Below are 19,016 nucleotides of genomic sequence, written 5' to 3'. Positions count from 1 at the left end.
TAACATTACTGCTTGAAGCTCACAGTAGGTGTAGTCTATTGTCACTTAAAAATTGATAACTCGAAAAATGCTTACCTGATTACAATGATCTTGGTGTTTAAAGTAATATAAAAATCATAGTTTTTTTTATAAATTGGTGTCTGATATCTTTTGAGTATGTGTCTCGCTTACTGGCCGTGTGTGTGCAATGAATACTTAACACTATCCTCTGACAAACCTAACTGGTCGCCCACACTGCCATAAAAGAGAGCTTTTGGGATTAATATAGTAAGCCCTGTAAACCAATAAGGTTCACCCTGGACTATCTGCATAGTATCCCTTGCATTGGTACACTACATAGATAGACAGCTTCCTACACATGTGACATGGTAAATGATCTCATTAATAACATCATTGATGGCCTCTCACTGCCTCTCCATCGTAGCTCTCACTCTTTTGCCCATAAAATGCATGCATAAGTGCAACTAAGAACAAAAATAAAACAGCTTGTACTTCACTTACAACATCAAAACAAAACACAAGCAGGGCACAACAAACATATGCTCCTCCACCCAAAGCAGTTTCATGGAGTAGTGCTTTACCTCTCCGCAAATGTGCTTTGATGTCTTGGGATTTTAAGCACTACATACGTGCAACAACAATCCAATCCAAAACAGTGTAGCAAAAAGTCATGCTGGCACCCCCCACTGCCATTCCTCACTTAATTGTGTGCCTGTTGGCTAACCGTCAGCTAACCATATCTTTTCATCTCTTTTTAAACAGTTGCCCGTCCACAACATTCTTCAGCACTCTGTTCCCGCAGCCCATCATCCTGAGCCCTGGGACTTCTTTTTCTCTCCCTGTTACCTTCCACCCTTTGGAAAAAGTAAGTGTGTTGTTAAATGTGCCAACTAGGTGATGCGGTCACAAGGAAAAGGAGGTAACTATTGAATATTCTAGATAATTTGATTGCAGAAGATGGTGTAGCTTCCTGAGCCTACCTGCTGGAACACTGAACTTGACCTCGGTGAGCATGGCGTGATTTAACTAGGACCTGAGTAGAAGGGATGACTGTATGGGAGTGTCAGTAATTACCTTTAACCAAGGGAAAGGAGGTTCCTTATTGACTCTATACTAGTTCACCTTTGGCCACCATTTAGTTCACTTCTTTTATGGCCAGCAGTCTACATCTACTCACTGATAAAGACAAGTTAGGCTTTTCGTGGCATGGCCAAGAAGGCAGATAGATGGTACGCATTATGTCTGCTATTCTTATGATTGCAGCTCCTGTAAAAGCAGACTGACCCAGCCCATCCTCCACTCCTGGGACAACAAAGAAACAGATAGACATCAAAGGAATAAGAAAAGCTTTGTATTTGGGTAAACCCATTTAGAAAGAGTGAAATTCCTTAAAGTGTAAGAGTAGAACTTTATTTCTCACAAGGAGAGTTAGAAAGTCCATTTATTTCCCAAATACTATTCATTACCAAGAGGGAGGCTGTAAGTTTAACTTGAGTGTGGCTTTATATGCAGCTATCAAGATCAAATGTGACCCCTAGCACAAGTAGCACAAAAACTATTTCACCATTTTGTAATGCATAAACCCAGGTAACTGTCCTTTGATCCGCAGATAGCCATTTCATCTGTTTACTTTAATCTATATTCTATTGTTGATATTACCTTATGTGCCACCTGTCAGAGGGAGTATGAAGACTGCATACACTTTGAAACATCAGAAGGCTCCTTTTCCATAGTGCTGCGTGCCACCCTTCCACGCCATGGGCTACTGATCCCACACTCACTGCAGCTGCCCATGTGTGCTGTGCACGATTCTTCAGAGAGCTCCTTTGTGATGCGCAACTTGAGGTGAGTGAAGAGATAGTCGCTGAGATCTGCCCCGTAGAGATATAAAGGTTTATGTGCAGACTCTATTACTGTGGCAGCATTTCTTGCTTGGAACTTTAAGACATTGGAATAATTAATTTCATTGTTATGAAGTTTGTTTCAGTTTAATGTAAATTCTTGCTGAAAAATAAATGTCCAATTTTAATAGAAAGAAAATATTTTGTTTTGCATATGAGTTCTTCCAAATTGTGACAGAAAACATTGCAGGTATCTATCTTGTGAATTATTTTCTCATCTTCAGAAAAATGAGGGATATAAATGTCTTCAGATTTCGCTTCCTATTGATAGTATGCTGCACGTCTATGTAACAGTGCATATATAAGGTCACTGAAAGAATCTCTTGTAGTTGTTGGACATAAAAGTCTGGTAGGTTCACAACATCATGTGTTTACAAATGTCATTTGACAGAGGCAAGTGACGAAGTCATCCACAGTTGGCAAACTTTTCCTACAGAATGTGCGGTGATAATGACTCAGAGATACCTGTTGTCTGGGTGTTTAGACAACAGCCCTCGATAGGAACCTAAGAGAACATCTATTCACTTGTCTTAGCCTATGGCTCTATCCCTTTATTAGCATAAGTAGCATATTTCAATTGGGGTGAGATATAGCCAGCCAGTTGTAGCGTGGAACACTGGAATAGTTCTTTTGAGATTCTAGAGGTGTCTAAAGATCCTAAGAATAGGCAAACCCCACGCACAGTTTTAAGCAATATGAAATTCCTTGTGTAAAGGCAGAAAGGGAACAGTGTGTCAAATACCCCAACTTGACAAGATTCATTACTGCATATGCTATGAACAAGTATCCTAGGTATTTTCTGACTCAATAAAAGACACAATGAACTCAGACAGGCAAATAGTCTTATGACACGTGATGAGAACATTAGATAAAGTCACTGGCTAATGTGAGAAGCTGGCATGATTTGTAGTGGGTACCAGAGGCACTTACACCTTATACCAGGTCCAGTGATCCACCTTAGTGAAATGTAGGCAGTGTTCTAGCAGCATAGGCTGATAGAGGTAGCTAGAGCAGAGCTGCTTAGGCTGAACTAGGAGACATGCAAAGCTCCTGCAATACCACAATAGTTACACAGTACTTATACACAATAAAAGACAATACTCATTGTTACCAAAAATAAATGTACTTTATTTTAGTGACACAAGGCCAAAAATATCTTAGAGGCAATACTCCTACTCGAGATAAGTATTATACACAATATATACAGTAGTAACCAAAATCAGGTAAGTAAACAGCCAAAGAATAGTACAAACAGTAGAAAATAAAATAGATTGCATTGGGCCTAGGGGCAACACAAACCATATACTAAGAAAGTGGAATGCGAGAGTCAGATTCCCCCCTAGGCAAGTGTAGTGTGTAGAGGGGCGCTGGGAGTGTAAGAAAACACCAAAGGTAAGTAAAATACCCAACCCCAGAGCCCAGGAAAACAGGAGTAAAGCACAGCAAGTTTCCTCAGAACACACTACAAGTCGTGATGAAGGATTTTGCAAGAACCAAGCAAGACTGCAAGCAACAAATTATGGATTCCTGGACCTGAAGACCTGTGGAGAGAGAAGACCAAGTCCAGAAGTCGAAGAAGAGTCCAGGAAGGACAGGAACCCCTGCCAACCTAGAAGAAGGTGCAAAAGTGGATTCTCCGGTCAGAAGAAAAGTACAGAAGAGCACCAAAGAAGATGGCTGTGGGTTCCTGCTTGGTGCAGGAGATGTCCCATGTGGAGTAGTTGGATGCAGGCTGTTTGCGTCGCTGGATTCCGCCAACAAGCCTTGGTTCAAGCAAGTACGCAGTTTACGTCAAAAAGGAGCTACCTGGACCCAGGAGGGATCTGGTGGTCTCAACTCAGACTGAGGAGACATAGGGGGCTCTCAGCACTTCAGAGAGCCTTCAGAACACCAGGCAGCACCCCTGGGAGTCCCAGGAAGCGGGGACAAGGAAGTTAAAGTGCATTCGTCACAGCACTATACAGGAAGGTCCCACACCACTGGAGAACAACTCAGCGAGTTGAGCGTCGTAGGATAGAGTGCTGGGGACCTGGGCTACGCTATGCCCGAAAGATTCTTGGAAGAAGTGCACAGAAGCCCAAGGAGCTGCAGAAGATGTGGTGCACAGGGGTACTGTTTCATCACGGGGAGGCAAGCTCTTATCTCCGCCAAATTTGGACAGCTGGACCTTTGGACAGTCTGGGTCACTTTAGCCCACCACCTGTGTTCCAGGGAGCATGCTCTTCATCAGGAGAGGAGTCCCAGAGTACCGTTCGTCATCGTGAAGGGTGCTTGCGGAAACAGGGAAGTGACTCTGTCACTCCATGGGAGATTCCTTCAGTTCTTCTGGTGTAGGGTGAAGACAGGCAATCCTCAGAGCTTGCACACCTTGGAAACTGTTGCAAATGCTGGCTGGAGCTGAAGTTGCAGGTCACAGGAGTCATCCTGGATACTTTGTTGCAGTTACAGCGGTTCCTGGAGCAGTCTGCGGTTGATCCGCCGGTCAGAAGCTGAAGCAGAGGATGCAGAGGAGTCCTGGAGGAATCTTGCAAACCGAATCTGAGAAAACACCCAGAGAAGAGACCCTAAATAGCTCTGAGAGGGGGATTGGCTACCTACCCAGGTATGCACCTATCAGGAGGGGTCTCTGATGTCACCTGCTGGCACTGGCCACTCAGAGGTCTCCAGAGGGTCCCCACACCTTGGAATCCAAGATGGCTAATGCCAGGGGCACTCTGGAGGAGCTCTGGGCACTACCCCTGGGGTGGTGATGGACAGGGGAGTGGTCACTCCCCTTTCCTTTTTTTTTTTTTTTTTTAAATATGTTTTTAGTTTTATATCAATCAACAAGTAACACAAAAGAAAGGTACAGGTAGTTACAATGTGGTACGGGGGTAGTATACTACAGTCTTTCCATGGTAGCCACAATTCCTATCCCAAAACATCTTGTTTGGGGTCAAGGGCAACAAGTTTTTATGTTTACTTTGTCCTTGGGACAAGTAGGCCCAACCCTTTACAGCACAAACCCTTTGGCTGCCTGTTTACAGAGAGTGGAACTCTCTGCAGTTGAGGTAATGGGTTTCCAAAAGATAATGCTGTTCGAACTTGTATTTATGGTTCATTATTTGAAAGCCTTAATTATTAGGGTGAGTGCTGTAAATAAATGTTTTAAGGTCACACTTCACTACTGACGTTGGTTCCAGTACAAAAAAAAAAAAAACGTGTATACACATGTTTGAAAAGTTTAGGCTATGAGGCGAAGTATAATGCTCCCAGAATGCTCTCTGATTAGATGCAAATGAAGTGTCATTTAGTAAAATGTGTTGAAGCATGCTAGTATTTCCCAAAAATATTTCTAATGGACAATCAGTGTAACCATTTTCAACACAAATATGGGAAGCATGAAAATAAACAAACACTGACAAAGCCAACTGGTCTGACATATTTTTATAAGTCTTTTAGTTTAATCAATGCGTGTCTTGTTTTGACATGGCTTTTGTAACACTTTATTGTTGTGGGAGCTACCAGGCCCTCAACATTGTAACAAACACTGGCAAAAAAAAACCCCAAAGTTTTTGAACTCTAAAAGCACACGTTGCCACCAGTGGCATAACAAAGGCCCCGCAGCTGCCCTCCAGGGGGCCCCTTCAGCACAGCACCTGCCCTGAGTGAGTCTGGAGAGGGGGCTGCTCCATGTTCTTTGCAAAGGGGCACCCTCCAGTTTCGTTACGTCACTGATTGCCACTGTAGTTCCTGACACTGAACAAAACTACTTTGTGTGCCAATATGCTCCTTGTGGAAGAGCAGAATGCGATCACTCACAGTAAAGCCAGCCGAAAGAGAGAGAAATAGAAGTTTAATAAAAACAAAATGTCTTTGTTAACACCAGACCTAATTAGAGACCAAGACCCACATGTAGGTAGCTTTTTGCATGTCGCAAACAGCGACTTTCGCTGTTTGCGACGTGCAAAAAGCACATTGCGATGCACAAACCCAGTTTTGCGATTCAGTAACCTGGTTACCGAATCGCGAAACGGGTTTGCGACTCGCAATTAGGAAGACTAAATATATAAATATAAAAATATGTCAGACCAGTTGGCTTTGTCAGTGTTTGTTTATTTTCATGCTTCCCATATTCGTGTTGAAAATGGTTACACTGATTTTCCATTAGAAATATTTTTGGGAAATACTAGCATGCATCAACACATTTTACTAAATGACACTTCATTTGCATCTAATCAGAGAGCATTCTGGGAGCATTATACTTAGCCTCAAAGCCTAAACTTTTCAAACATGTGTATACACGTTTTTGTTTTTTTTTGTACTGGAACCAACGTCAGTAGTGAAGTGTGACCTTAAAACATTTATTTACAGCACTCACCCTAATAATTAAGGCTTTCAAATAATGAACCATAAATACAAGTTCGAACAGCATTATCTTTTGGAAATCCATTACCTCAACTGCAGAAACAGGCAGCCAAAGGGTTTGTGCTGCAGAGGGTTGGGCCTACTTGTCCCAAGGACAAAGTAAACATAAAAACTTGTTTCCCTTGACCCCAAACAAGATGTCCTGGGCTCACTCAGAGTAAAGCCAGCCGAAAGAGAGAGAAATAGAAGTTTAATAAAAATAAAATGTCTTTGTTAACACCAGACCTAATTAGGGACCAAGACCCACATGTAGGTAGCTTTTTGCATGTCGCAAACAGCGACATTCGCTGTTTGCAACGTGCAAAAAGCACATTGCGATGCACAAACCCAGTTTTGCGATTCAGTAACCTGGTTACCGAATCGCAAAACGGTTTTGCGACTCGCAATTAAGAAGGGGTGTTCCCTTCTTAATTGCGACTCGCAGTGCAATGTAGGATTGTTTTGTGACCGCGGGCGCAAACCAATCGCAGTTTGCACCCATTTCAAATGGGTGCTAACACTTTCGCAAAAGGAAAGGGGTCCCCATGGGACCCCTTCACCATTGTGAATGTCACTGTAAACATTTTTTCAGAGCAGGCAGGGGTCCTGTGGACCCCTGCCTGCTCTGAAAAAATGAAACGAAAACGTTTCATTTTTCGTTTTTTGTGATGCATCTCGTTTTCCTTTAAGGAAGCAGTCACAGACATGGTGGTCTGCTGTCTCCAGCAGGCCACCATCCCTGTGAGGGCCACTATTCCCAAGGGGGTCGCAAATTGCGACCCACCTCATGATTATTCACTAGGTGGGCATTTGCGAAGCCCTTGCGAATCACAGATGGTGTCAGGGACACCATCCTACATTCGGATTTGCGACTCGCAAATCTGAACCTACCTACATGTGGCCCCAAATTCTTAAAGAAAGTCACAAAAGTGCACCCATGGTATATGTCGTACCCCTATAAAATATTTGTGAACTGTATTTTAGCATGGGTAAATACGCATGTGTAGATTTGCTCATGTGAAAATCTATTGAGCATTTGCAAGTTCAGTTTCCCTCCGGCCACTTTCTTCCCAACCCTAGAAGAAGTTCTAATTCTGCCATTGTCAGGAGTAAATGTCCAACCTTTCTTTTTATGGGAAAATATTAGAGAGAAGCTGGTGAAAATCTTTAAAACATGCAGGTTAGTAGGTTTGCAGACTCAAAGGCATTCCAGCCCTGGAACTATTGCTTACTGCTTCCTCCAGCCCCAGTATGCAGATCTGTAGAAAGGTGGCAAAAAAAGGAAACTGCTACAGTAGGGATTGAAACTGCAAGTATTCAAGCCCCACTATGGTAGTAGCCCTGGCATAATCAGAGAGGCTATTATCAGAGCTCTTACATAATGAGATTGCTGCCATAATTTGTCGCCACACTACATGGCACCAAAGGGACAAATAGATCTTTTTACAGGACAAGTAGATTTGAGAAGCAACCTGTCCCCTGGACAAGTAGATATTTTAATAAATTCCACACCCCTGATTCCAGGACCGGGACCTCCCCACCCAAGCATACAGGAAAGCGCGGGAGCCCCCACGCATGTGCACGCGTAGCCGAGGAGGTAGGGTCCGACCAAAGCACTATACTAGCCTACCTTGCGAAAAAATAATCGACAGTTAGAGGGTGCAGAAGAGGAACACAGTGAAAAGATCAGGGACTGGGCGAGCACGGGCGGGGAGGGGAGAGGGCAGGGGAGGAGACAGAAGGGCGAAAGGACACAGCCCCCACCCATAGTCTAGCAATCCCATCTCTGAGCCTAGACTGTGAGCCGCCCGAAGGTGAGTGGAGGCAAACCTGGAGACCGGGTCTCTGGGCGAATAAGGGCGGATGGGGGGGGGGGCATCCCCTGGGAAGAGAGCGGCCACGGCTGTGGGTCTCTGCAGGGCGGTCGATGCAACCGTGTGCTCCCTCTCTTTCAATTAGTTCAGCCTTAGTGCAACCACCGTGTTCTTCTTCTTTTTCTTTTTTTTTTTTTTTTTGTGATATGACTGGGTGCCCCCACGTTGCTGTGTTGCATTTGTGTATGTTGGATTACGACTTTATGGTATTTGTGGAGATATCTGATTGTGTTAGTATGCTAGATGCATCTTTTTAAGCGACGGGCGTTGCCTAATGAGTAGATATTCAGGGAGGTTGTTTGTCATCTTTGCTTTCTATAACTATCACAAATGAATTCCAAGTGTCTAGGCCCTTGACCAGGGTCCCTTTTTCCAAGAGAAGTTGCAGCGTTTGCGCCTCAGCCTTGGCCCAACGCAGCAGTTCAACACGCCATTGATCAATGCCCGGAGCGCCCAGTGCTTTCCAATGCATAGCTATGAGGCGTCTATACATCACCAGCGCTAGAGCTATGCATCTGAGTGTTTGTTTCTGTTTTTTGGGACTCGGACCTATTCCCAGTAAGCATAGTTCGGGTGTGGGAGACAGTGTAATGTCTGTCCACTCTGCTAGCAAGGTTATTATGTCGTTTCATACGTTTCGGATTGGGGGGCAGTCCCATGTCATGTGGAAGAAGGTGGCCTTGGTGGTTCCACATCTATGGCACGTCTGCGGTGATTGATAGAACATACGCGTTATGCGGTGGGGTGATAGGTATGTTTGGTGTACGTAATTGAACTGCGTGTAACGGAAACGAGGGTTGCGTGATACCTCATATATCATTTTCATAGCTTGATTCCATGCGGGTTGTGAGAGGGGTTCTGATAGCACGCAGTCCCATCTATTTTTTGCTTGTTCCTGTCTATGTTCAATGTGGGTGGTTAGGATTTTATATGTCCTCAATACATTTATTGGGGCGACTATATTTTCTAGCAAGTCATGGAGTGTAGAGGAAACATTTGGTTCCGGGTTTCCACATTTCCAACGAGAACGTATTACTTGTCATACTGCTCCAAATGCTATAAAACTACCTTGACCCAGATTGTATTTGTCGGCCAGAGCCTCATAAGTTAGGAGCTGTCCTTCGTTGTATATGTCGCCGACTGTACGTATGCCCTTGTCATACCATACGCCCAAGCCTACCTTGGTTGCTATTTTAGCAAGTTTCGGGTGAGCCAATAGTGGGATCCTGGGGGAGTACTGTGTTTTTTTTATCGCCAGTTAGAGCATATCGACCCCATACCCAGTACGCAGTGTTCAATAAAATGTTTTGCGAGTGTTTAAGGCACTCGCGATTCATGAGGCAGTGCAACACTCCCCTTTCCTTTGTCCAGTTTCGCGCAAGAGCAGGGACTAGGGGTCCCTGAATCAGTGTAGACTGGATTATGCAAGGAGGGCACCGTTTGGCCCTTCAAAGCATTTCCGGAGGCTCTTGGAGGCTACCCCTCCCAAGCCTCTAATACCTATTTCCAAAGGGAGAGGGTGTAACACCTTCCTCCCAAAGGAAATACATTGTTCTGCCTTCCTGGGACTGAGCTGCTCAGCCCCCATTAGGGCAGAAACCTGTCTGTGAGATGGCAGCAGCTGGGGCTGTAGTGGAAGCCTCAGAGAGCTGGTTTGGCAGTACTGGGGGTCCATGGTGAAGCCCCCAGGGTGTATGGGATTGCCCCCGCCCCCTCCCAATACCAGATTTGGATTGGGGGTGGGGGGGGCAATTCCATGTTCTTAGAAAACTCACATGGCCGTATTCGGAGTTACCATTGTGAAGCTAAATATGTACTGACATATATGCAGTGCATGCTTTATAATGGTGCCCCCCCCCCCCCCCACTCACAAAGTCCGGGGAAATTGCCCTGAACTATTTTGGGGCACCTTTGCTAGTGCAAGGGTGCCCTCACACTTAGTAACTTTGCACCTAGCCTTCAGCAAGTAAAGGTTAGACATATAGGTTACTTATAAGTTACTTAAGTGCAGTGAAAAATGGCTGTGAAATAACGTGTGTGCCATTGGAATGACTCCTTAACTCCTAGGGAAATTTCTTCTTTCCTCTAGTGAAGGCTGAAGACACACCGCCTTCAGAGGATTCACAGCTGGTGGAAATGTTGCAAAAACTGTCAGGAGCTGTGGAAACAATATTGCAGAAGAGTTCTTCTTCTTAGAGGCAGATTGTCGGGTCCTGGAGGGTCCAGTCACAGTTTCAGAGGTCAGAATTTAAAGTGGAGGTTGCAGAGGAATCCTTCTGGAATTTGTCAAGCCAAATCTGAAGACTCACCCCGAGGAAGACCCTGAATAGGCCAGAGAGTGGGCTTGGTCACCGCTGACGTCACCTGCCTGGCCACTCAGATGCTCCCAGAGTTCCCTGACAACCTTGGATTCAAGATGGCAGAACCCAGGGACCCTCTGGAGGAGCTCTGAGCATCACCCCTGGGGTGGTGATGGACAGGGGATTGGTCCCTCCCCTTTCCATTGTCCATTTTCATGCTAGAGCAGGGACTGGGGGGGGTCCCTGAACTAGTGTGGACTGGTTTATTCATGGATGGCACCAAATGTGCCCTTCAAAGCAAAGCCAGTGGCTTGGAGAGGCTACCCCTCCCAAGCCAGTCACACCTATTTCCAAAGGGAAAGGGTGTTACCCCCCTTGCCCAAAGGAAATCCTTTGTTCTGCCTTCCTGAGCTTGGTCAGATCAAGCAGCAGGAGGGCAGAAACCTGTCTGAGGGGTAGCAGCAGCTCGGGCTGCCCAAAAGCCCTGTAAGACTGGTGGTTGCAATGCTAGGGGTCCTCTAAGGAGCCCCCAGGGTGCATGGAATCATACTTCCAATACTTGCAACAGTATTTGGGTATGATTCCGACATGTTTGATACCAGACATGCCCAGGTTCGGAGTTACCATTATGTAGCTGGACATAGGTAGTGACCTATGTCTAGTACACACGTAAAATGTCGTCCCCGCACTCACGAAGTCCAGGCAAATGATGCTGGAGTTCGTGGGGGCACCTTTGCTAGTGCAGGGGTGCCCACACACACAGGTACCAGCACCCTACCCTTTGTGCCCTGGTTCAGTGACCTGTAGTGAAAACATGTGCATGCACCCATTTCAGGCAGACTGCAATGGCAAGGCAGACCTGCAGAACATTTTTCATGGGCTCCATATGGGTGGCAGAATAACTGCTGCAGCATTCAGGCACGCATTCACAACAATATTCATACACGCATTCAAGCATGCATATTCACACCCATTCAAACACGCATATGCAGTTACATGCAGACACACAATCACTTCAACATTCATTCAGACACACATAAAACCACGCATTCACCTGTTCATACACACACCGCACACTCACGCTTCCACTACTGGCAGCGCCCCACCAGGACGACACCTTCAGGCCGTATTATGGCCCATAATATGGTGGGCAGTGTCCTACTGTGGGGGCAGGAAGGTAAGCTGGTGGAACCGCCAGAGCGCCTCTGCCCGCCAGCACGCCTACTGCCGGATTTTTGCCCAAAGTGTGGTGGAAATCTGGCAGTACCCGTGATTTGGTGGGCGGAAGACTGCCAGATTAAACGTGAGTATTTGAGCCAGTGCCAAGTCTGGTTGAGCCAGTACTATTTTTTTTTCATTTGCTCCCTGCAACCATTATACGTCCATTGTGTGTCCAATAATCTATTTATTGCAGATTGCTGCAGTTTTATTCTTAGTGCCATGGAATGTGAGTACCATCTCCCTACTGAACACCACTGTGTGCTATGCTGGGGGTGTGCTTAGAGCTGAATGAGTGAAGGTTTCCAAGTGCTAACATTGAGCCAAGCTGGGCCGTTTCTGCGGCGATGGCGACTTATATAGCGCACTTCTATGGAATTAACTTCCTCTGATTACCTTGGATAAGAGAATATGCCACATTAAATAACTGATGCACCCATGAACTGAATCTATGTTTTCTTTTTTTATGTAGTGAGCTGCGGATGAACTTTAAATGGGAGGTTCCTGAGCCTTTTATCATGATTCCACTAAGTGACGTTCTTGAGCCCAAGGCACAGACCACAGTGAAAGTCATCTTTAGACCACAGGGGGCTTTGGTGTATGATGTGATGGCCACATGCCGGTTTGGCGACCATGATGAAAATGAGAAAAGCATCCAGCTGTCTGCTATTGGTAAGGACCTCTGGGGCACTTGCAAAACCGCACTCGTCATAGGGGTGGACGGGTCTTTTTAAAGGCAGCTTTACCTCTATACAAACCTTATACCCTCTCTACAGAGAGGGAGAACAGTGGGTACCCACCTGCCCCAGTCTTTGGTTACTGTGCCATTCACATGCTGATTAGCCCAGATTACAGCCATTGGGTGTTTTAATTGTCATTCATGCTGGACAGGGTTTCACACTTTCACCATCCATTTCATTGGTGCATTCAAAGTATGACTCCAAATAGGGGGAGACACAAATTCTTTCATCACAAAAAATGTAGCACCTGGAGAAAAAGTAACACAACTAACACTGTCAAGGTGTGTAGGACCTTATGATTCTGACTTCAACGTGGGCACTCACCTGGAGTCCTAAATACATAGTGTAGCAAGGAAACTGCTGTATATCTCTGAAAGGGAAGTAGTCCACACATTCAGAAGGGCCGTTAGACCAGGCATTGGCTATAATGTGGAATGAGAAAAATATATATGTCATGTACACAACCAACGACTGAATATGCTAGACCTGTTGTCTTTGTCATTGTTTTTTAATTGAATATTGTAGGAAGCTAGCTCTGTATATAGAATATCAAAATGAGATATAGTGTGCACAGAGTCCAGGGGCTCCCCAAGAGGCTTGACGGAGGCAATAATAGATAACACTAATGCTCTATTTGTGGTAGTGTGGTCGAGCAGTTAGGCTTATCAGAGGGTAGTGCTAAGCATTTGTTGTAAACACACAAGCAATACGTGAAAACACACACTCAATGACTTAACTCCAGGCCAATAGGTTTTTATATTTGAAAAATAGTCTTCTGTTAATTTATTTCTAGAACCACAAGTTTAATTTAGCAGATAAGTACATTAAGTGGAAGGTACTTTACACAGTAAGGAAAAACAACAAGTGATGGACGGAATGCTGAACATTGTCAAACACTCACCCCCAGTCATAGATCTGGGTTTAATCCATCGTTCTTTTGCTCACCATGCCACCCCAGTTTGGACCCAGCCATATGCAAATCAGTCTTGACCCTGTTCCTCATGGGAACAGTCCAGACCGAACTGCCAAGCCAGGTCCTCACTGGACCGGAAACAAGCATCCTGGGACCGGTTTCTGGGTTTCACCCCTCATCAGCCAGGCTAGCTTGAATCCAGTGGCATGGGAAGCACAGGACCCACGTCTGGGCATACCCTTCCCACTTAGGGCAACAAAGCAAAAACAACAAGTGATGGACGGAATGCTGAACATTGTCAAACACTCACCCCCAGTCATAGATCTGGGTTTAATCCATCGTTCTTTTGCTCACCATGCCACCCCAGTTTGGACCCAGCCATATGCAAATCAGTCTTGACCCTGTTCCTCATGGGAACAGTCCAGACCGAACTGCCAAGCCAGGTCCTCACTGGACCGGAAACAAGCATCCTGGGACCGGTTTCGGGGTTTCACCCCTCATCAGCCAGGCTAGCTTGAATCCAGAGGCATGGGAAGCACGGGACCCACGTCTGGGCATACCCTTCCCACTTAGGGCGACAAAGCAAAAACAACAAGTGATGGACGGAATGCTGAACATTGTCAAACACTCACCCCCAGTCATAGATCTAGGTTTAATCCATCGTTCTTTTGCTCACCATGCCACCCCAGTTTGGACCCAGCCATATGCAAATCAGTCTTGACCCTGTTCCTCATGGGAACAGTCCAGACCGAACTGCCAATCCAGGTCCTCACTGGACCGGAAACAAGCATCCTGGGACCGGTTTCGGGGTTTCACCCCTCATCAGCCAGGCTAGCTTGAATCCAGTGGCATGGGAAGCACGGGACCCACGTCTGGGCATACCCTTCCCACTTAGGGCGACAAAGCAAAAACAACAAGTGATGGACGGAATGCTGAACATTGTCAAACACTCACCCCCAGTCATAGATCTGGGTTTAATCCATCGTTCTTTTGCTCACCATGCCACCCCAGTTTGGACCCAGCCATATGCAAATCAGTCTTGACCCTGTTCCTCATGGGAACAGTCCAGACCGAACTGCCAAGCCAGGTCCTCACTGGACCGGAAACAAGCATCCTGCGACCGGTTTCGGGGTTTCACCCCTCATCAGCCAGGCTAGCTTGAATCCAGTGGCATGGGAAGCACGGGACCCACGTCTGGGCATACCCTTCCCACTTAGGGCGACAAAGCAAAAACAACAAGTGATGGACGGAATGCTGAACATTGTCAAACACTCACCCCCAGTCATAGATCTGGGTTTAATCCATCGTTCTTTTGCTCACCATGCCACCCCAGTTTGGACCCAGCCATATGCAAATCCGTCTTACTTAGAACTTTGAATAGAATCAAGAATTTACATAGTTTTCTTTAAAATGGCAAAAAGCTATTTTACATGTGGACAATGCTCCTGTTTGACCTCTGCACCTAACCGGCCCTGTGTTGCTAGTGCTGGGTGTTTGGGGTTATCTTGAACCCCCAACGGTGGGCTACCTATGCCCTGGAGATTGAACCCGTAAGTTTGTTACTTACCTCAAAAACTGTACTTTACTTACCTCCCCCAGGAACTCTTGAAAATTGCACTATGTCCACTTTTACAATAGATTTTTGCCATTTTAAAGAAAATTGTGTACATTGTTGATTCCATTCAAAGTTCTAAGAATTACTGTGCAAAGTACCTTTCATTTTTTGCAAAAAATTGGGGGGTAACTGCAACAAGGACCATTTTCCTACAGATATTCACCTTCTGAATTGGAGTCTAAATGTACAATAGATCTAGCCAAAGTGAACACAGCATGACTTTCTCAATACCCTATATTTCTGCATGCTTTTAGTCCAACTGAGAGCAAACACTCTTCACTTGAAGGGAGAGACTGGGGCCAAACTTACTCTGAGAGGGCAGACCAGGGGGGTTTTGTAGGGCACCGGGGGGGACACAAGTCCACACAGAAAGTACACCCTCAATGGCACCGGGGGCGGCCAGGTGCAGTGTGCAAACAAGCGTCGGGTTTGCAATAGGTTTCAATGGGAGACCAAGGGGTCTCTTCAGCGATGCAGGCAGGCAAGGGGGGGTCTCCTCGGGGTAGCCACCACCTGGGCACGGGAGAGGGCCACCTGGGGGTCGCTCCTGCACTGGAGGTCGGATCCTTCAGGTCCTGGGGGCTGCGGATGCAGAGTCTTTACCAGGTGTCGGGTCTTTGAAGCAGGCAGTCGCGGTCAGGGGGAGCCTCGGGATTCCCTCTGCAGGCGTCGCTGTGGGGGCTCAGGAGGGTCAATTCTGGCTACTCACGGTCTCGTAGTCGCCGGGGAGTCCTCCCTGTGGTGTTTGTTCTCCACAAGTCGAGCCGGGGGCGTCGGGTGCAGAGTGCAAAGTCACACGCTTCCGGCGGGAAACGTGTGTTGTTTCAAAGTTGCTTCTTTGTTGAAAAGTTGCAGTCTTTGTGGAACAGAGCTGCTGTCCTCAGGAGTTCTTGGTCCTTCTAGATGCAGGGTAGTCCTCTGAGGCTTTAGAGGTCGCTGGACCCTGTGGACTGCGTCGCTGGAGCAGTGTCTTTAGAAGTGGGGAGACAGGCCGGTAGTGCTGGGGCCAAAGCAGTTTGTGTCTCCGTCTTCTCTGCAGGTTTTCATTTCAGCAGTCCTCTTCTTCTTTTTTTTATTTGTTTATTTTTTATTGGTTTTACATAACAGATACACAATACAAGCGTTGGTCAGAGATACTACAGGATCACATTTATCTGGTTAATATTTCGTTTAAACAACCAAACCCCCCCCCATTTACACACTTAACTAGCCATTTATCACATACAATATTATTTTTTCTGCTGCGTTGCTCATAATGTTGGGCTTGTGGTGGTTATCAGAGAGGCTCCCCATGTGGTTGCTATGGGACATCTACTGTTTTTGATCGCACCCCAGTGGGGACTTAAGGTGTACATTCTTGCGCTCGTTAACAGTAGGCAGTGGGTGTACCTGGTGTGCCCGGTGTTTTTACTAATGCTCCTATGTCGGTGTGCTCACAAGGGTTGACCCCATTTTAGGGGTGTGGGGGTATGCACTCCATCGCGGTGTTCTTGTCTTAGTCATAACCTTTTCTGTTGTGACTGGTTAGGTTCCTGGTGAGTGTGGTTTAAGTGGTATAAGGACCCCTTCATGGAGGTTTGTCGTAGTTTTTTGCTTCAAGTTTGGATACCAGTGTTTCCCAGGTGTCATACCCCTTGTGTGTGTGTGGCCTTCTCGTGTCAGTTTTATAAGCACCTGATGTTCTGTGCGGGCCCACCTCAATGTGAGGGTGTGCCAGGATTTCTGGTCCGGGGCGTTGGGTGCTTTCCAGTGCATTGCTATCAGCCTTTTATACATCACGTAGGCTAGGTCTACAAATTTGTGTAGATGTCTGTGTTTGTTTGCCCTTGTCCTCACTCCCAATTAGCAAGATCTGGGGTCCGCTTCCAATTCTAGTCCCGTCCAGTCTGATAGCACCTTCACCACCCTGTTCCATTCTATTTGCACCCGGGGGCATTCCCAGACCATGTGATAAAAGTGGGCAGCTGATTCCATGCATCTAGGGCATGTCGGTGCTGTGTCGGGGAACATGCGTTTCAATCTGGCCGGTGACAGATACGTTTGGTGTATAAAGTTGAACTGGGTATAGCGGAATCTGGGGTTCCTTGATATCCCCCGGGCGTGAGTCAGTACTTTCGGCCAGTCTTCTTGGGGAATCGGGATGGGGAGAACAGTGTTCCACCTCTGCCTGGCTCTTTCTAAGTAGGGTTTTGGAGATTTGCTAAGTATTTTGTATAGCCTAGAGATTGCTTTTGTTTGGGCGTCGTCCTGTAGTATGTGGTGTATTATGGGGGACGTTTCTGGTTCTAGGGCTCCTGTTCCCCAAGTTTTTTTAATTACGTGGCATATAGTGTGATACAATAAAAATTGACCAGGGTTCACATCTGTAAGGGCCTGGATGGCCTCAAATGGCATTAGTTTGCCATCTTCAAAACAGTCACCCACCAGCCGTATTCCCACCTCTGACCACACTCGAGACGAGTGCAACGTTGGTATCTGCTGGTCAAGGAGATACTCCAGTGGGACATACGGGGTGTATGGGACTACCCCGTGCCCCTTCTGGACATACCTCACCCAGCATGCATGTGCCACAGCCAGTAATGGGTTGGTGAATTCACTTTTGGGGTATTTATTTGCCAGCCATGTTAACAGGTGAGCTCCTTTTATCCGATTCTGCATCCATACAGACTCAGCTGCCGTCGGTCTGTGGAACCACAGCTGCAGCCACTGTAGTTGCGCCGCTGCATAGTAAAGCTCGAAGTTGGAGGCCCCCAATCCTCCCGAGTCCACCGGTAGCTGCAGTGTGGATAGTGCCACCCGTGCTCTGCTACCCCCCATATGAGCTGCAGCAGCGTTGTGTTTAGATTACCAAAAAAGCTGCTTGGAAGGATGATTGGCAATGCCGCAAAGTAATATAGTAACCTAGGCAAAATCAGCATGTTTGCAATCGCTACTCTGCCCGGTGGGGAAAGCGGTAGTTTGTTCCGGAAGCGTAAAGATCCCTTTATGGAGGCTAGTGCTCTCCCCAGATTACCATCTCTGAGGTCTTCTGTGCTGTGGTAAATGTGAACCCCAAATATTTAAATGTTTCAAAGCACCATTTCAGGCGCCCGCATGGTGCCACCTCCTGCCTTACTAGTGGCCATCTAGACAGTGGGAACACACACGATTTGTCCCAGTTTACTGCTAGGCCAGATATCCTACCGAACTCCGCTAGGAGTGTCATTATAGAGGGTAACGACTCCGTGCCCTTCCGAGTATATATGAGATCATCATCTGCATATAATGAGATTGCGTGGTATGTTCCGTTCCTGATTATTCCCCATTTATCTGCCATGGAGCGCACTTTGGCTGCTAGTGGCTCCATTGCGATTGCAAACAATAGTGGGGAGAGAGGGCAGCCCTGTCTCGTGCCTCTTGATACGGGAAAACTGTCGGAGATCACTACACCCGTTTTCACTCTGGCTTGCGGGTTGGAGTATAGTGTACAGACCCAGCGCACATAATTAGGACCTATTCCCATCTGTCTCATTGTAGTCAAGAGGAAATCCCACTCCAGCGTATCGAACGCCTTTTCGATATCTAATGACATCACCATTTCGTCATATGCTTCAGGCGGGGTATCCCCTATTACACTCAAGAGTCTTCGGATATTTAAAAAAGTGTTTCTCTTCAGGATGAAGCCGTTCTGGTCTTCATGGATTAGGGTATGAATGATGGGAGCGAGTCTATTGGCCAGTATTTTACCCAATATCTTACAGTCTAAATTCAGAAGTGAGAGTGGTCTATAGGATTTGACGTCTGTGGGGTCGCGCCCCGGTTTGGGGAGTACCACTATCATGGCCTCCGTCTGGGAAGGGGGCAGCAATTCAGTGGTCCAGGCTTCCTCGAACACCTTCAGTAGTTGGGGTTTCAAGCGGGGCGAGAATGTGGAGTAATAGTCTATTGGGAAGCCATCTATTCCAGGCGATTTATTCCTGGGCATCTGTGATAAAGCTAGGTCTATTTCCTCCGCGGTGAGGGGGGCTTCTAGTGTGCCCTGTCTACTTGGGATAATTGCGGTAAGGGGGAGCCCCCTAGGAAAGACTCA

At 46.6% G+C, this 19,016-nt stretch overlaps 1 protein-coding gene across 2 annotated transcripts in view; it reads left to right on the top strand.

Moving 5' to 3' along the window:
- Window positions 1-19,016, top strand: part of CFAP65 (cilia and flagella associated protein 65) — a 433,505-nt gene that overhangs the window by 47,244 nt on the left and 367,245 nt on the right. For both annotated transcript variants that reach the window (XM_069227128.1, XM_069227129.1), the window contains exons 4-6: window positions 763-865; window positions 1,679-1,845; window positions 12,152-12,351. In XM_069227128.1, the coding sequence (XP_069083229.1) occupies window positions 763-865; window positions 1,679-1,845; window positions 12,152-12,351 (470 nt within the window). The remainder of the gene's footprint in view (window positions 1-762; window positions 866-1,678; window positions 1,846-12,151; window positions 12,352-19,016) is intronic.

This window comes from Pleurodeles waltl, chromosome 3_2 (assembly GCF_031143425.1).
Source record: "Pleurodeles waltl isolate 20211129_DDA chromosome 3_2, aPleWal1.hap1.20221129, whole genome shotgun sequence".
Classification (NCBI taxonomy): domain Eukaryota; kingdom Metazoa; phylum Chordata; class Amphibia; order Caudata; family Salamandridae; genus Pleurodeles; species Pleurodeles waltl.
This window is presented reverse-complemented; position numbering and strand designations above follow the sequence as displayed.